Source organism: Halichoerus grypus, chromosome 8, assembly GCF_964656455.1.
Source record: "Halichoerus grypus chromosome 8, mHalGry1.hap1.1, whole genome shotgun sequence".
In the NCBI taxonomy this organism is placed as follows: Eukaryota; Metazoa; Chordata; class Mammalia; order Carnivora; family Phocidae; genus Halichoerus; species Halichoerus grypus.
Window position 1 is genome coordinate 72888476 of NC_135719.1, and position 16936 is coordinate 72905411.

Below are 16936 nucleotides of genomic sequence, written 5' to 3' on the forward strand. Positions count from 1 at the left end.
AACATATAATGTATTATTTGTTTCAGAGGTACAGGTCTGTGGTTCAACAGAATTACTTTTAATAGTAAAAATGAAGAAATAACCCTAATGTCCCAAAATATGGGGATGGTTACATAAATTATGGTATCCCCACTTAATGGAATATTGAGTGGTCATCTGAAATTAGGCTTATGACTAATATCCACTATATGGGGAAACATTTAGTGTTAAACAGTATACAAAATTTACAGTATTATCATAACCATAACAAAATAAAAGACTGAAATGATATAAAAGGAATGTTAACACCTATCCTTGATGGTTTGATTATGAGTAATTTTCCAATTTTTCTAGAGCTTTACTTTTATGTTGGCCAAAATTTCTCTTAAAATCTAGGTATATACTTTTTCCCTTGTTTGTGATACCGAATTATAATATTTTGAAATATAAATATATCCTATTAAAATATTCAAGTTATTCAACTAGGGAATTAGTCATATGCTTTTTGGCTTAAATACATTCCCCCCCCACTCTCTATGTGAAATGATGAACTAAGACATTCTTCAACCCTTGCCCCAAACCCTCCTAGATTCATGCAAGATATCTGTCGATTAAAAAAAATTATTTTCTAAACAAGTTCACCTTCTGAGTATCTTTCAAATCCATTTTCTCTCATTATCTTTTTTGCCCTCATTATCTTTTTTGCCTATCTTATTTCAGTAGGCTTTTAACTGATCTCCTTGTTTCCAGACTTGGGGAAGGCTATTCATGCAAATCTATTTGTTTTTCTGCTCAACCTTTCTAAGATTTCCAATTACCAAAGCTCTCTTGGGGAATCCTGCACATACTGGAGAGTGGAAGGGAAGAAAATCAGTATTGTCTGAGGAACACCTTCATAAGAAATATAATTTACACAAATCCATAGAAATGGGCCCTCTCCCCCCAGTTATTTTTTTTATTTTTATTTTTTGGCCTATTTCAACAATGTTGCTAAGAACATTCTTTTACAGACCTTATGGTATATATGTACAAGAGGGTTTTCTGGTAAATATCCAGGAATAAAAATGGTGGATTACAAGATATACCTACAGGATATACCTATGTTTCCAAGGTAGTGCTAACAATTCACATATCTATATTCTCACCAAGCCCAGGCATTATCACAACTTGCACTTTTATGTGTCTATCTGCTATTTAATTTCTATAATAATGGATCAGTCTTACTAAAAGTTACATAATATTTTCTTTCTGCAACAAGAAACTCTGAGAATGAACAAAAGAACTAAAAAATGAATGCATAGGTTTGTTATTTTACCATGGCTCCTAATACTATTGCATCCTCAAATCTTTTGGTTTCAGAAATATTGATGTACTTGTTTCTTACCATTTGACTTTTCACACTTCTGATTCTTCGTACATGCCATTTCCTCTGCCCACAATGACTATCTTCAATTCTTCCACAAGAAAAACTCTTTATAATGTCAGCTATAAACTCTTAAAAAGTCTTTGGTGATCCATTCCCAACTTAATCATTCCCTCCTCTAAAGTTCCTCAAAAATACTTGTATCTATCACCCTATATTCTAAGTGTTCTTTTATTTATATTTCTGCCAAGAGCCAGTAATGGGAGACTTTGCCTACATTTTATCCCTAGGGCTTATAATTATGCCTGTCATATAGTATCATATAAATAATCTCTAATATGCAACCATCCACAAATCAGATCACATTATACTAATATAGACTCTTGGGAGTAAATTTGGTTTAACAGGACAAAAAATGTAGAAAAAGAACTCCTTAACAAAAAAATCTTCACCCACAAATAATTTTAATAAATGTAAAAGTTCAAATTACACAGAAAAATTCTGCCCATAATCCCAAACCCATGGAATAACACCTACTATTTGACAAAGAGCTTTCCAGACTTCTTAATGCATGTATATTTGTTCATATCCTATGTATAATATGGTTCCATTTATACTGTAGACAGTCTATCCATGTGGTGTTTTTCCTTCATAATATATCATGGACCTCTCACCACATCAATATATAAAGATGTACCCTGTGCTTTGAAATGCTTGCAAAGAAGTTCAGTATTTGTGTGTGTCATCTATTCTATAAGCAGTACTCTAATTATGGACCTTTAGATTCCTTCCTACTTTCTGTTATATATGTTGCAGTGCATGTCCTTATACATACATCTTGGTGCAGTGGTAATATTATTTCCTTAGGATTAATTCCCATAAATAGAATCACTAAAGAATATGCATATATTCCCATTATATTACCAAGCTACCTTCTAGCAAGCTTATGTATCATTTGAAAACCCCTCGATAGTATATTACAGAGGGATCATTTCCTCACATCTCTGTTCATACTGGGCTTTACCACTTAACCGATCTTTGCCAATCTTATTTGTCAAATAAGAAAAATACTTTATTTTCTAAAAACATTATCTGCACTATTTCCATAATTAAAATTAGTAATAACCAAAACTTTCTTAAGTTGGATACAACTGAGTAAAAAGTGTTCAGGCTTAGTCAAATTTGAATGTTTTTAACTGAATTACAACCCCTTAAAAGTAACAATTACTATGGGAACATGGACATATTCTAAAGTTAGGTGGTGGGAAATGCCAAAAATCTTTCACAAGAGCAGAAAATTTAACATATGATATACATAAAGACTGTACATACATTTGCATGATCTCTAGCTTTAAAAAAATTATCTATAGCAGTCATACACACCCACATTCAATGCTCTTAGTATTGTGCTGGCATAGGCTCATCTGTATTATCTATATAGTAACCTATGCCAATATTTAATATACAATGGAAATCTGCTTCACTCTCAGAGGCTGGTATAATAATTATTCTCCTATGGTTGCTAAGAGATTGTTTAGCTTTTCCTTTTTCTAAGACTACTATAGCAATTTTATGTGTAGAGGCAAAAGGATGCTGGGTAAAGCAAGAAAATAATTCCAGCTGTAGCCCTCTATCAGAACATAAGGCTAGATGACAGCCGCAGAGAAAATAGAAACAGACTTTGCTTCTCTCCTTCCTTTATCCCTTCCTACTGTGTAATTCTGAGTAGAGACATCTTAGCGTTGTTCTACAAACCTTTTTAAATAAATGATTCCCAACGAATAATCAGGTGTGAAAAAAGTGTTATCAGTCTACTTACTGCTCAAGAACTTTACTCTTGTATTTGTATATCACAAAACACAGGTTTGAAAATGTATGGCTGGGTTATATCCAACAAAAGAAGATTTTAGTAATTATATTATTAGTTAATTTTAGCATGATGGAAGAATTTTAAAACGTTCTTTGATAAAGAAGTCTTATATTTTAGCATTGCATATGTTAAAATGCTACCAAAAGTGCTATTCTTTTGGCATTTAAAATTATATACTCAAATTATGCAAACATGGGAAGCACAGAAAAAAATTACAATTCCACAAGCCCAGCAAAATCACCATTAATATTTTGGTGTAGCACCCAGTAGCAATTCATTTTGGATTTGACCACAATTATCTCCTATTCTGCTCATTAAATTTCTTCAGTTCCTTTGATTAGTTTAAGAGTAAGAATACACTAACCTGTGAGTTTTTATCTTGCATTTGTCTATGAGCTTTGTCTAAAAACACTAATAGCACATACAGGATTTTGTTTAAGCAATCTGAACATAGTAATCAGTGATGAAACAACATGGAAGGAATGAGAAATGTACCAAGACATAATGTCCCACAAAAACAGAAAAAAGAAAACAAGTCCTCTACCCTAGGTTAATCAACACGCAAACTAAACTACTTTTCTAATAAAGTTAGTTTGACTTAAATGTGGTGTTAGGTTTTCAGGAACTGTTTATTGTCTGTTAATTTATTTTTTAGTTATTAGGCAGCAGTTACATTGTTCCTGGTAACTATATAAATGTATATAAACCTGTAACTGGTAAATCTATTTCTAAGATTTTATCCTAAGGTCACACTCGGAAAAATTCCAACACAAATTAATGTAAGAGGCTGTGGAAAATAAAGTTTCAATAAAACATGAATGGTTAAATAAATTGTTTGGCATAGTTACACGATTATAATGGCTAAATGCAAAAACTCTGAAGTCAGACTTTGTGGGTTCAAATTTTAGGATTTATACTACTTAAATTCCAACTACCATCACTACCATCACCAATACAAACAAATCTCCTTTCAAAACACAATCAAGGGGTGCCTGGCTGGCTCAGTCCACGGAGTATGAGACTCTTGATCTCAGCGCTATAGGTTTGAGCCCCACACTGGGTACAGGGATTACTTAAAAATAAAATCTTTAAAATATCCCCCCCTAACACACACAATCAAAATGGAAAAGAGACAGATTTTTGTGGTACTTTAAAATAAAGAAATATGGGGTGCCTGCGTGGCTCAGTCGTTAAGCGTCTGCCTTTGGCTCAGGTCATGATCCCAGGGTCCTGGGATCAAGTCCCTCGGCAGGCTCCCTGCTCAGCAGGGAGTCTGCTTCTCCCTCTCCCTCTGCCTCTCACCCTGCTTGTGCGCTCTCTCTCTGTCAAATAAATAAATAAATAAAATCTTTAAAAAAATAAAATAAAGAAATATGTATTTGAATACAGTACAAAACAACAAAGAAAAACCTAGGCAGAATAGCAGTTATCTCTGGGTAGGAATAAATGATTCCTGATTTCTTCTTTATAATTTTCTAACTACCCAAATATTCTACTTGAAGATGTATTAGTCTAAGAGTCAAGAAAAAAATGTAAATAAAAAACCATTATGCAAAAAGGTTATACAGTTCTTTTGCTCCCTTGTTAGATAATAAAACTCAACCTGAAATATACTAAAGTTTTGGGAACTCAACTATGGGTTAGTACTTAATGTAGGATAGTGACAGTCACAGTAACATAACAACAATTTGCTAGCTAAATAATGCCTATCCACAGGGGTGCCTTAGTGGCTCGCCAGTTGGGCATCCGACTCTTGATTCTGGCTTGGGTCATGATCTCAGGGTTGTGAGACTGAGTCCCCCAATTGCGGCTCCGCACTCAGTGGGTCTGCTGGAGATTCCTTCCCTCTACCCCACACCCTGCTCAAGGACTTGCACTCTCCCTCCCTTCCTCTAAGTAAATAAGTCTTTAAAAAAGAATAATGCCTATCCACTTAGTTTTCAGATATAGAGCCTTATTAAAATGTTACCCACTTTTGAAAGTTAGTACATAAACAATTCCTATCCCCCTTCTTAAAGCAAAGTTACATTAAACAATCAGTAACTGTAAATCATAATCTCTTAAATCACTCTGGCTCAGAAATGACACTATCAAATTCTAAAAGAGTAAGTTAGTCAAGCATTTCTCAGTGGCCAAAAGAAAAAATAAGACAACTTTCACTTCGGATCAATTAAGTGTCATCTTTCTTCTTCCCAAAAGCATGAAATCTGAGATCTTTTCCTCTTAGAACCACAGCCTGTTGTGAGGTGAGTTTAATGGTTTTTGCTTTTTTGTTTTTTAACCAATCCAGCATATCTGAACAACAAGAGCTGCTCTCTGGTCGGAGAAACACTGTAAAAATGATCTTATAACAAATATGAACTAGCATTTAAAAAACAAAATAAAAACAAACCTTAACTGGCTCATTAAAAGAGTCAAAGAAAGAAACCAATGAAAACAACATTCATACCTTTTTACAGCTTAGGTTAAAAATTCTAAGTGTGAAGGTTTTTCTTTAAAAAACCCTTCTTGGGGGGCGCCTGGGTGGCTCAGTTGGTTAAGCCACTGTCTTCGGCTCAGGTCATGATCCTGGAGTCCCAGGATAGAGTCCCGCATCGGGCTCTCTGCTCAGCGGGGAGCCTGCTTCTCCCTCTGACCCTCCCCCTCTCATGCGATCTCTATCTCATTCTCTCAAATAAATAAATAAAATCTTTAAAAAAATAAAAATAAAAAACCCTTCTTGGGTACCACCGAGGTATATGATCAGCACTGTACTAAAAACATCAGGGATGAAAGATGAGCAAGATATGATTTTAAATCCAAATGATGATGTGTTTTATTTAACTCTTCAAAGACACATATGAAATAAAAAGGTAGACTTCTTCCTGTTGATTTATGATGACTGATAAAGACACGGAATTGTTGAAAGCAGAAAGGTGCCCACCAACAAATAACCAAATGTCTAGTATAGCTTTAGAACAGAAAAGGTGCTCAAATAACTGTTGAATAAATAAATAAATACTTAAAATGGAGAGGATTTCCACTCTGATATTTAATGACTTCAAGACATTTAATGATCTAAATAAAACACAATCGCTACCTCTTTTGGATTAAAAAAATTAGATAATGGTTATTCTTTAAAAACCATTTTCCTTGTCTTTGCAAATAATCACCAATAAAGTAAACCTGATATAATTACTGCTATAAGTCACAGCCAACTTGTGTTCAAAATAATTTCAAAATGTTTAGTTATGCCAGGGGCGCCTGGGTGGCTCAGTCGTTAAGCGTCTGCCTTCAGCTCAGGTCATGATCCCAGGGTCCTGGGATCGAGCCCCGCATCGGGCTCCCTGCTCTGCGGGAAGCCTGCTTCTCCCTCTCCCACTCCCCCTGCTTGTGTTCCCTCTCTCGCTGTGTCTCTCTCTGTCAAATAAATAAATAAAATCTTTAAAAAAAAAAAAAAAAAGTTTAGTTATGCCAAACCCATAGGTGAATTACAAAACAATGATGTACTTTATTTCTGATAAAGTGGTTAAATAATTTTATAACCTCCAATATATTCCAAAATAAGAATGACACTTAAAAACTTTGGCATATCATGAAATAAATGGCACTAAGGTAAATTTAAGAGTTTTCTTTGGCAGTTTTGATTCTGGACATCGATTCTTTTAAAAATTTTTCAAATAGGAAGTTTAGAAAAATTTATCTCACATATTTGCTAGCACCTCAGTATCCCCCACTCCTTTCTTGGTGTAATTAAGGTTAATGTATTATATAATCAGGTCAGACTTTTTTAAACAATAAAGATGACTTTTTTTCTACTTGAACATATTCTTAGTTATAAAAGGGCTATAAAAACAAGATACAACACACTCTTCTATTGAAAGACAGAATTTAGCCTAAGCTAGAGATCATCTAAAAAACTGAGAATTGATGAAGATTAGGATTAAAGGAACATGACTACAGATGTTAGCTTTCGTTCTCATCATATTCCCTTCCTGCTCGTGTACTGGTTAGCTACTCCTGCACATAAGTTACCATAAAACAGCAGCTTCAAAGAACAAACATTTATTATCTCACAGTTTCTGTGAGTGAGAAACTTAGCTGAATGGCTCTGGCTCACAGTCCCTCAGGACGTTGCAATAAAGGTAATATCCATGGCTGAAGTTATCTGAAGGTTTGTTTGGGGCTGGAGGACTTTCTTCCAAGATCGACCCGTTTCCTTGCTGGCTATTTAAACAAGGTCTCAGTTCCTCACCACATGGATCTCTTCACAGAACCTCTCAAGTGTCCTTGCACACAGTAGCAGGCTCCTCCCAAAGAGAGTGATCCAAGAGAAAGAGCAAGATGGAAGCCACAAATTTTCTTAAGATCTACCCTTACTTCCTTCACATTCTATTTGTTAGAAGTGAGTCACTAAGTACAGTGACACTCAAAGAGAGGGGAATTAGACTAGAGTGAAGACAGTAGTATGAAAGAATTTGTGGACATATTTTAAAACCACTACTGTTCACCACTCTTTGGACAAATAATTTACAGTTTTCTCATATACAAAATACACTTCATCCCCCTCCCAAGACTCCCCCAAGTCTTATTCCTTTAGAGCAACAACTTCACATCCAGGATGTTGTGATCTAAATAGATCCATGTACAGATGAAACTTCTCAGGTATAGTTCCTTAAGTACAATCATCTGAGTATAATTTCTCCCAAAGTGAAGACCTGGGAACTAAAGTGACAACTTATCTGCCCTACACATACGCCAAATACAAGGATAGGATAGGCAGAGGAAAACCATCATGTACAAAAGAAAATGGGAAGCACAATGGAGTCACTGATCCAAAGTAATTCTGAAATCAAGGTAGAAACATCTTACAAGTTGCTTGAAGAGAACTTAGGACCTGGGAATAATTCTCCATGGCTCTTGGCTCTGGCCTTGGAGATCTGGTCTCTGATTTCTGAGTCACCCTTCCATTTTATGAAAGGCAGCCCATGTTTACATACATGTGTATAGAATGTTTTAACCTGCCTTCTACCAGTAGAATTTTTGGGATCTAAAGGGTCACTCTTCAGTCCAAGGTGGTGATACTTCTGCCAAAATAACTCTTTTGAAAACACTGTGGCTCTCTTGTGATTCTTATCGGGGTTCACACCATTAAGACAAAAAAGCAGTCACAAATCTGAGATAAACTCTTCTCTACTTTAAATTTTTGCTAAGGGATACCCTAATCTGATAATAAGCCCTATCACTTTGATTGAAAGGTTCTTGGAGGCATACCTTAGATCTGTCTGAGGTCTTAAGAAAGGATTTTATAAATCACACACTTGGCTTCATCTTTAGACAAAGCTATTCTGAGAGTGCCCTGGATTTGATCTTTGCCTGGAAGCCATTTCCTAATTTTAGCATAGTTTGATATACTAAGAGGATGAGAATTTTCAAACCAGCGGGTCCTGGCTCCATTTTGTTTAGGAGCCCTTCCCTACCCTATTTACCGTAAGCAGAAAGAAGAAACCAAGCAACAGTTTTAACCTTTAGCTTGAAAATCTCCTTAGCTAGATCACCTAGCTCATTAGATACATTTTCTAAGGCCCACATTACTGCAAGTGACAGTGTTACTAACCTTTCTGCCAGTTTCCAATATGGTTTTCTTCATTTTCATTTAAGCCTTTACTGGCAGTCTTGTCAAAGGCTTGACATTAAGCTTTCCATCTACTGTCCAAGTTCAAAGTCTATCCCACATTTTAAAGTATTTGTTACGGTAGCACCACATTTATGGGTACCTAAATCTGTATTAGTAACAAATTACCCCCAAACTTAGACGTTTCAATTAACACTTAACATTTTATAATTTCTGCAGGTCAGGAATTCAATAACAGCTTACCTGTTAATAGGTTCTAGCTCACAGTCTCCAATGAAGTTACAATCAAAACATCAACTACGGCTATAGTCATCTAAAGGTTTGTTTGGGAGTAAATGACCTGCTTCCCAGGTGGCTCACTAACACTGTTACTGTCACAAGACTTCAGTTCCTCACCACATAGACGTCTCCATTGGATTGCTTGAGTGTCCTCTACCCAGGACAGTTGTCATTTTCTAGTACAGGTAACTCAAGAGAACCAGAAAGAAGCTACAATGTCTTTTATGATCTACCCTTGGAAGTCACATTCTGTCACTTCTATCGTTAAGTCTCTTTGTGAAGAAACTACTAAGCATAATGTACACTCGGGGGAGGAGAATTAGATTCTATCAAAAGGAATGTAATTTAATAATCTATTTTAAAAACACTACAGAATGTAAAACCAAGAATTAAAACTTTATATAAAAATTGCTCTTAGTAAAATTACATTTAAATGGAAGTCTACGGGGCACCTGGGTGGCTCAGTCGTTAAGCGTCTGCCTTCAGCTCAGGTCATGATCCCAGGGTCCTGGGATCCAGCCCTGCATCAGGCTCCCTGCTCAGTGGGGAGCCTGCTTCTCCCTCTCCCACTCCCCCTGCTTGTGTTCCCTCTCTCGCTGTGTCTGTCTCTGTCAAATAAATAAATAAAATCTGTAAGAATAAATAAATAAATAAATAAATAAATAAATAAAAGGAAGCCTACTACTGCAGTCTCTACTGACATTGCATATTTTCTATTTTATTATGAAAATAAAAAACCAAGCAAGTGCTTTAGACTCTAATGAAGCTAAAATATAAATAACTCTTTTAGGGGTGTGTGTGTGTAACATTTTGGACTGAGGGCACTGAAGATACCTTACTATGAAGCAGCCACCCCAAAGAGCTAACAGAATAACTACTCTTGCTGCTTTTTGTTATATAGTAATTCTCTTCACTAGCTTCCTCCTCATCCTAACTTTTTTATTCTTCCGTCTGCTTCGGCAATAAATTTATTATTCCTCATTAATATCTTCCCCATTTTTTACTCTATACCAAAGCCTTGGCATATACAGTACTAGTAGCAAATATGATTATGGAAGCAATGGTTTTTTACAAAATCCACTGACTGTTATATGCACAGAGTATTGCAAACAATTATGTCCGGTAGCAGTTCTTCCTTTACATAATGGTATATAAAGAAATGAGGTGAAACCAAATCAGAAGAATATTAAAGTGAATAATAGCCATTATGTAACAGACAGTGTTGGTATGTGAAACTCTACTTTTTGAAACTGAATTTTAACCAAATTTACTTTCATCACAGGGAGCAATCCAGAAAATGTTTCCCCATTTCCAGCCTCATATTTTGATTGATACCAGAACAAAATGTAACTTCATTAAAGACTTAAGTAAAAAATATTATTTTCATTTTATTACTTATTTCTTTTATCTAATTAACTGCAACTCACTGTATTTTTAAAATAATAAAGAATCAAAAATAAAAAGATTCATATATTTAAACACAACAAAGGACTCTTAAATGTACAACAGGAGGACTGCTAATTAAGATACATCTACAAAAAAACAAATTACATAAAGACATCAGAAATCATAAACTTGAAAAAGTATTTAAGGACACAAATATATATTTGAGTGAAAAAAAGACTATAGTATAATATAACAATAACCCATGTGCATGCGCATTTATGTGTATGGAAAAAATCCCAAAGGCTATATTTAAAAATATGTATGGTGGTTATCACGGATGGTAGCATACATATGTTTTTTTCTTTAAAATTTGCTATATTTCTCAAATTTGCCAAAATAAAAACATTTTTATTTTCTGATTCTAAATGCACATAAGGGGCGCCTGGGTGGCTCAGTCATTAAGCGTCTGCCTTCAGCTCGGGTCATAATCCCAGCGTCCTGGGATTGAGCCCCACATTGGGCTCCCTGCTCAGCGGGAAACCTGCTTCTCCCTCTCACACTCCCCCTGCTGTGTTCCTTCTCTTGCTGTCTCTCTCTCTGTCAAATAAATAAATAAAATCTTTAAAAAAAAATAAATGCACATAAAACATTTTGCCATGTCTTTAGGTTCCAACTATTTTTACATTAATAAGAATAATTGATTATTAATACTAGGTATACAGACAAATTTGGGTTCTTCTATGTTCTAATATTATTGTGAAGTATTAATACTTACTGCATCAAACCTGAAAAATATGGAAAAGTTCTAAAAAGAAAGTCATATAACTCAGAATCCCACAATCCAAAAGTAATAAACAAAAATATTTAACATTTTAGCGAAGTAGTGGTAACACCATATAATTTTTATTTTTATTACTCAGTATAAGCAAATTAATAATAAAATATTTAATGGTTGCATGATAAAGACATACTTTAATTAATTCAATCATTCAGGTTTTCCTAATAAATAGCTTATTTTTTATTATTAATACTTTAAAAACACACACCCAAAAATCTATGTATAAAAAAATCTTTGTGGGGCGCCTGGGTGGCTCAGTTGGTTAAGCGACTGCCTTCGGCTCAGGTCATGATCCTGGAGTCCCTGGATCGAGTCCCGCATCGGGCTCCCTGCTCAGCAGGGAGTCTGCTTCTCCCTCTGACCCTCCCCCCTTTCATGTGCTCTCTCTCTCTCTCATTCTCTCTCTCAAATAAATAAAATCTTTAAAAAAAAAAAAAATAAAAATAAAAAAATAAAAAAATCTTTGTGTAAGAAAAAACAAATGAACAAAAAACACTTTATGCATCTCTATTCCTTAGTATAAATTACTGGAAATTGGTTCACTAGATCAACAGGCATTCAGGTTTCTGTTTTTAAGGCTTTTTAATACATATTACCAAACTGCTTTCTAGAAAGAACCTACCAATCCACATTTTCTCCAGCACGGCATCAATCTGTCAATCTCACAGACAGACACAGTATGGGGCAGTGTCAATTTTTATTTTTTTTTATTTTTTAAAGATTTTATTTATTTATTTATTTGAGAGAGAGAAAGAGAACAGGGAGAAGCAGAGGATGAGGGAGAAGGACAAGCAGACTCCGAGCTGAGCATGGAGCCCAGTGCATGGCTCGATCCCAGGACCATGAGATCAAGATCTGAGCTGAAACCAAGAGCCAGACTCTTAACGAACTGAGTCCTCCCAGGCGCCCCTGGGGGGCAGGGTGTGTGTCAATTTTTAAACCTTTCTTCATTTGGTAACTAAAAAATGTTAATTTACACTACCTGCTGCTTACCATTGTTCATATATGCTTATTAACAATTTGCAATTCCCTTTCTGTGAATTCTTTATACATGTACCTTGCCTATATGTGATGGTTAATTTTATTTTTATTTATTTATTTATTTATTTATTTATTTATTTATTTTTTAAAGATTTTATTTATTTATTTGAGACAGAATGAGAGAGAGAGAGAGAGCGCACATGAGAGGGGGGAGGGTCAGAGGGAGAAGCAGGCTCCCTGCCGAGCAGGGAGCCCGATGCGGGACTCGATCCAGGGACTCCAGGATCATGACCTGAGCCGAAGGCAGTCGCTTAACCAACTGAGCCACCCAGGCGCCCTGTGATGGTTAATTTTATTTGTCAACTGGGCTAGGCTATAGTGCCAAGCTATTCAGTCAAACACCAGTCTACATGTTGTAGAGACATTTTCAGAAGTGACTAACATGTAAATCAGTATATTCAAAGTAAAGGAGATTACCCTCCATAAAGCAGACAGGTCTCATTCTGAAAAGACTTAAAGACTGGGGCCCCCAAAAGGGAAGGAAGTCTGCCACGAGACTGCCTTACAACTCAAAACTGAAATACCAAAGTGTGTCAAAATTGCCATACATGCCTGCCTACCTACCCTGTGCATTTCTGACTTGTCAGTTCCCACAATCACTCACCAATTCCTTTAAAAACAAACCAAAAAAACCAACCACCACCACCAACAAACCAACCTAAGGAAACCAAAAACAAACTCTCTATAACACATGCATACCTATATACATGCCCACACATCCTATTGCTTCTGTTTCTCTGTATTTCTTGACAAATACAGTGTCTGAGAAATTTTCTTACAAATTTACGTAAGTTGTTTATTTATTAAGGTTAGTGATTTCCTCCTTATCCTTTATGTTCAGAAATTCCTTTCAAGGCAAACTACTTACTTGTAAGTCATCTTCTGTTCCTTCAGCTTCATTTTTAAATGTTGGGCATCCTAAGAAAACAGGTAGATGTTAATTAAGCAAAGAATTCTTATCTTAGGTTTTAGTATTATTGAAAAATTGATTAAATCATTATAATACTGTAGAACTGATCAGAGATCAATCTGGGCTGCCTGGCAACAAGTCCGATGTTGGCCACTCATACCTGCCCCTTTGTTAGGAGAATAAAGTGACTGTTTTCCTTTTCTACGGGTATATTTCCAGTTATTTACTAAAGAAATGTTTCTTGTGAAAGTGTACTATCTCTAGTAAGCCCTACCCCTGATTTTTCTAAAATGCTCAAACTGCTAGGCAGGGTATACACATTACAACTCCCCTGGTGCTTACCCACATATGATTTATTCAATTTTCTAAATATTCTTACCCAGAAAACAGTATTTAACACCCCAAACGAAGATTTTAGGTACTTTTGTAAGAAAGAAAACAAATAGGCCTTAAACCCCTATTGATAGCCAACAGCCAGTTGTTGCTTTTGATCTTTGTGTATCAGTGTCTCTCTGTACATTTTCATGGTGTTCAGGAGTGCCTTTAGTTTCAATAAATTAATAAGGAAGGATGTCTTAGCAAAGTATTCTGAGTTTATGCTACCCTTGAGAGATACTAGCATGGAGATGAGGAGAAACCTGTCCTTCCGAAAGGGTTGCATAGTTTATTCTTATTGTCACGGAAGACTAAGTAAGAGAAATTTAATGGGATTGTTGAAAGTCTATACAGTGGCTGATAATAACACTAACCAGTATGTTTTTTAAAATGTTCAAAAATAACGAGATTAGTACTATAGTCTATTCTACCTGGCAAGGAGTTCATAGGCTCCTCCACATATATAAACTGTCCTTTAAAACATGAAACCCAACCTATTTGATTATAGTGAAAGAAGTATGCTTTTATGGAGACATGAGTATGGGCTTAAAAGTATTAACACTTTAGGGAATGCAAACTGGTGCAGCCACTGTGGAAAACAGTATGGAAGTTCCTCAGAAAGTTAAAAATAGAATTACCTTACAATCCAGTAATCACACTACTATTTACACAAAAAAATACAAGAACACTAATTCAAAGGGATACATACACCTCTATATTTATTGCAGCATTATTTACAATAGTCAAATTATGGAAGCACCCCAAGCATCCATCGATAGATGAATGGATAAAAAAGAGGTGGTATACATACACAATGGAGTATTATTCAGCCATAAAGAATGAAATCTTGCCATTTGCAACAACATGGATGAAACCAGAGAGTATAATGCTAAGCAAAGTCAGTCAGAGAATGACAGATACCATATGATTTCATTCGTATGCGGAATTCAAGAAACAAAACAAATGAGCAAAGGAAAAAGAGAGAGAGAGACAAACCAAGAATTAGACTCTTAACTATAAAGAACAAACTGACTGATGGTTACCAGAGGGGTGGTGGTTGGGGGATGGGTGAAATACGTAAAGGGGATTAAGAATACACTTATCATGATGAGCACTGAGTAATGTACAGTATTGTTGAATCACTATATCGTACACCTGAAACTAATATAACACTATGTTAACTATACTGGAATGAAGATAAAAAGCTTAATAAAAAAAGTAAAAATAAATTTAAAATTCCAGCAGGCATGGATAATGATTGTCTTTTTAAAGTACTGGTTCTTGAACACTAGCGAAATATCAGAATCAACTGGGGAACTTTTAGAAAATATACTGGTACCACAGTATATTCTCAAACCAATATTGTCAGGATCTATGGGATGAGGCATAGGGCTTTATGTATTTTTTATTTCTTGCACTGGTTTGAGAACCACAACCACTACTAGAGAATCTCAGGAACTTTTTTCCTCTCTAAATCGTAATCATTTCACATTTCTTCATCACATTTGAAATAGGAGGAACTAAAAAAAAAAAAAATGGATGCCTCAGCTCCCCTCCCTAGGCAGACAGATTCAAATAGTCTGTGGAGTATGGACGAGTGACTCTGTTTGTCAAAGTATACCAGGTGACTGAAATGTGTAGCCAACACTGAGAACAATGACCTAGAAAGAACTTACAGGTTCTTGTAATAAAGATAAAATGAATGCTACTATTCCACGGAAATTTTTCTGAACTGGAAATCACTGATTGTTTACCAATCTCTAATCTTTTAAAATAGCTAAATAAATTACTTAAGCACAGTTTCATGCACTATCAGTACATATTAGTACTAAGCATTTCCATGTTCTTGCCTATGGTCAGCTCATTCATTTCTTCTAATTTTCCTATTAAAATGTTATCTTCAAAATATACAAATCACAATTCTGCCTAATACATTTTGATTCAGTTACTTTATATAGAAGGTGATTTCTATTTATAGAAACAATTTTCCTTCTTAATTAGAAAAACAAATCAAGTCTTAATTATAACCTCATTGTGGGGAAGAAATGGGCTTTAAAGTGATTTTTTGCTTAATTAAGCAGAGGCCAGTCTTACATGTAAATATTCTTCTTTCCTGCAAGCTTTAGAGTTAATAATCTTAGCAGATTGGCAAAATAGACAAAAAGATAAATGGGGCTGTGGTCTCTACCAATCCTCAATAATGAAATCAGGTAGAGTTAAGAGTTTCAAGAAAAGGTTTGCCATAGGAAAAATAGAGTCTACACATGAAAAAGAGAAAACTTCTAATAACCAAATACAGTTGAACCTTGAACAATACAGGGGTTAGGGGCCCCAACCCCTGCCCCGCCCCAATGAAGTTGAAAATCCACATACAACTTTTGATTCCCCAAACATTTAACTACTAATAATAGTCCACTGTTGACTGAAGCATTACCAATAATATAAACAGTTAACACATACCTTGTTTGTCATATGTATTATGTACTATATTCTTAGAATAAAATAGAGAAAAGAAAACGTTATACCAAGCAAATCATAAGGAAGAGAAAATATATTTATGGTACTGTACCGTAAAAGAATCCACATATAGTGGGCTGGCATAGCTCAAACCCATGTTGTTCAAGGGTCAACTACATTTGATTAGAAATTTTCTCTTTTTTATGACCAAAACAAGGATATGACTGATACAACAACACACAAGGATTTTGAAAGTTCTGACCGTTCCCTCTTCATGCTCCTACTTATTTGCATTATCTGAAGGCTGCTATTGACGGGTTCAAGAAAAGACACGTAAGTGGTATATATTATGATGTGACAAATATAAAACATTAAAAAATCCATTATTTTATCTTTGCCTACAGTGAGCTTTCAAAGCTAATCACATACATCACAAAAGCTGACTTGTTTAAAGTCACTCTACTCTACTATATACGATAAACAAATTAAGAAAATAGTCAAGAAAACCTACCTTGAGAAATATCTTCTATAGCTCTTCGAATGCCTCTATCAAAAGCCCTAGCATCAGCAGGACTTTGAAAAGTAAGGCCAAATTTCTTGTCATCAATCTTCCAGTGGTGAAATGTTGGAGTGACCTTATTGTAAATGAGGTCTTTTTTAAGCATACATTCCAAAACCACCTGCCAAAAGTTAAATGCCAAAGATTACTATACATGTATCAAATAATCTAATGTAGCTCTTAAATACAAACTGAAGTGAGAATAAGAGCTATTATATTTCAGTAAATGCATTCCCCCCCCACCATTAATATAGAGGTCTTGCTA

General features: G+C 35.2%; 1 protein-coding gene across 2 annotated transcripts in view; it reads right to left on the minus strand.

The window, feature by feature from the left end:
• SPRED1 (sprouty related EVH1 domain containing 1) overlaps positions 1–16936 on the minus strand; it is a 121657-nt gene that overhangs the window by 26231 nt on the left and 78490 nt on the right. For both annotated transcript variants that reach the window (XM_078053394.1, XM_036071066.2), the window contains exons 3-4: positions 16624–16792; positions 13239–13288 (exon numbers count right to left, since the gene is read on the minus strand). In XM_078053394.1, coding sequence (XP_077909520.1) covers positions 13239–13288; positions 16624–16792 — 219 coding nt within the window. The remainder of the gene's footprint in view (positions 1–13238; positions 13289–16623; positions 16793–16936) is intronic.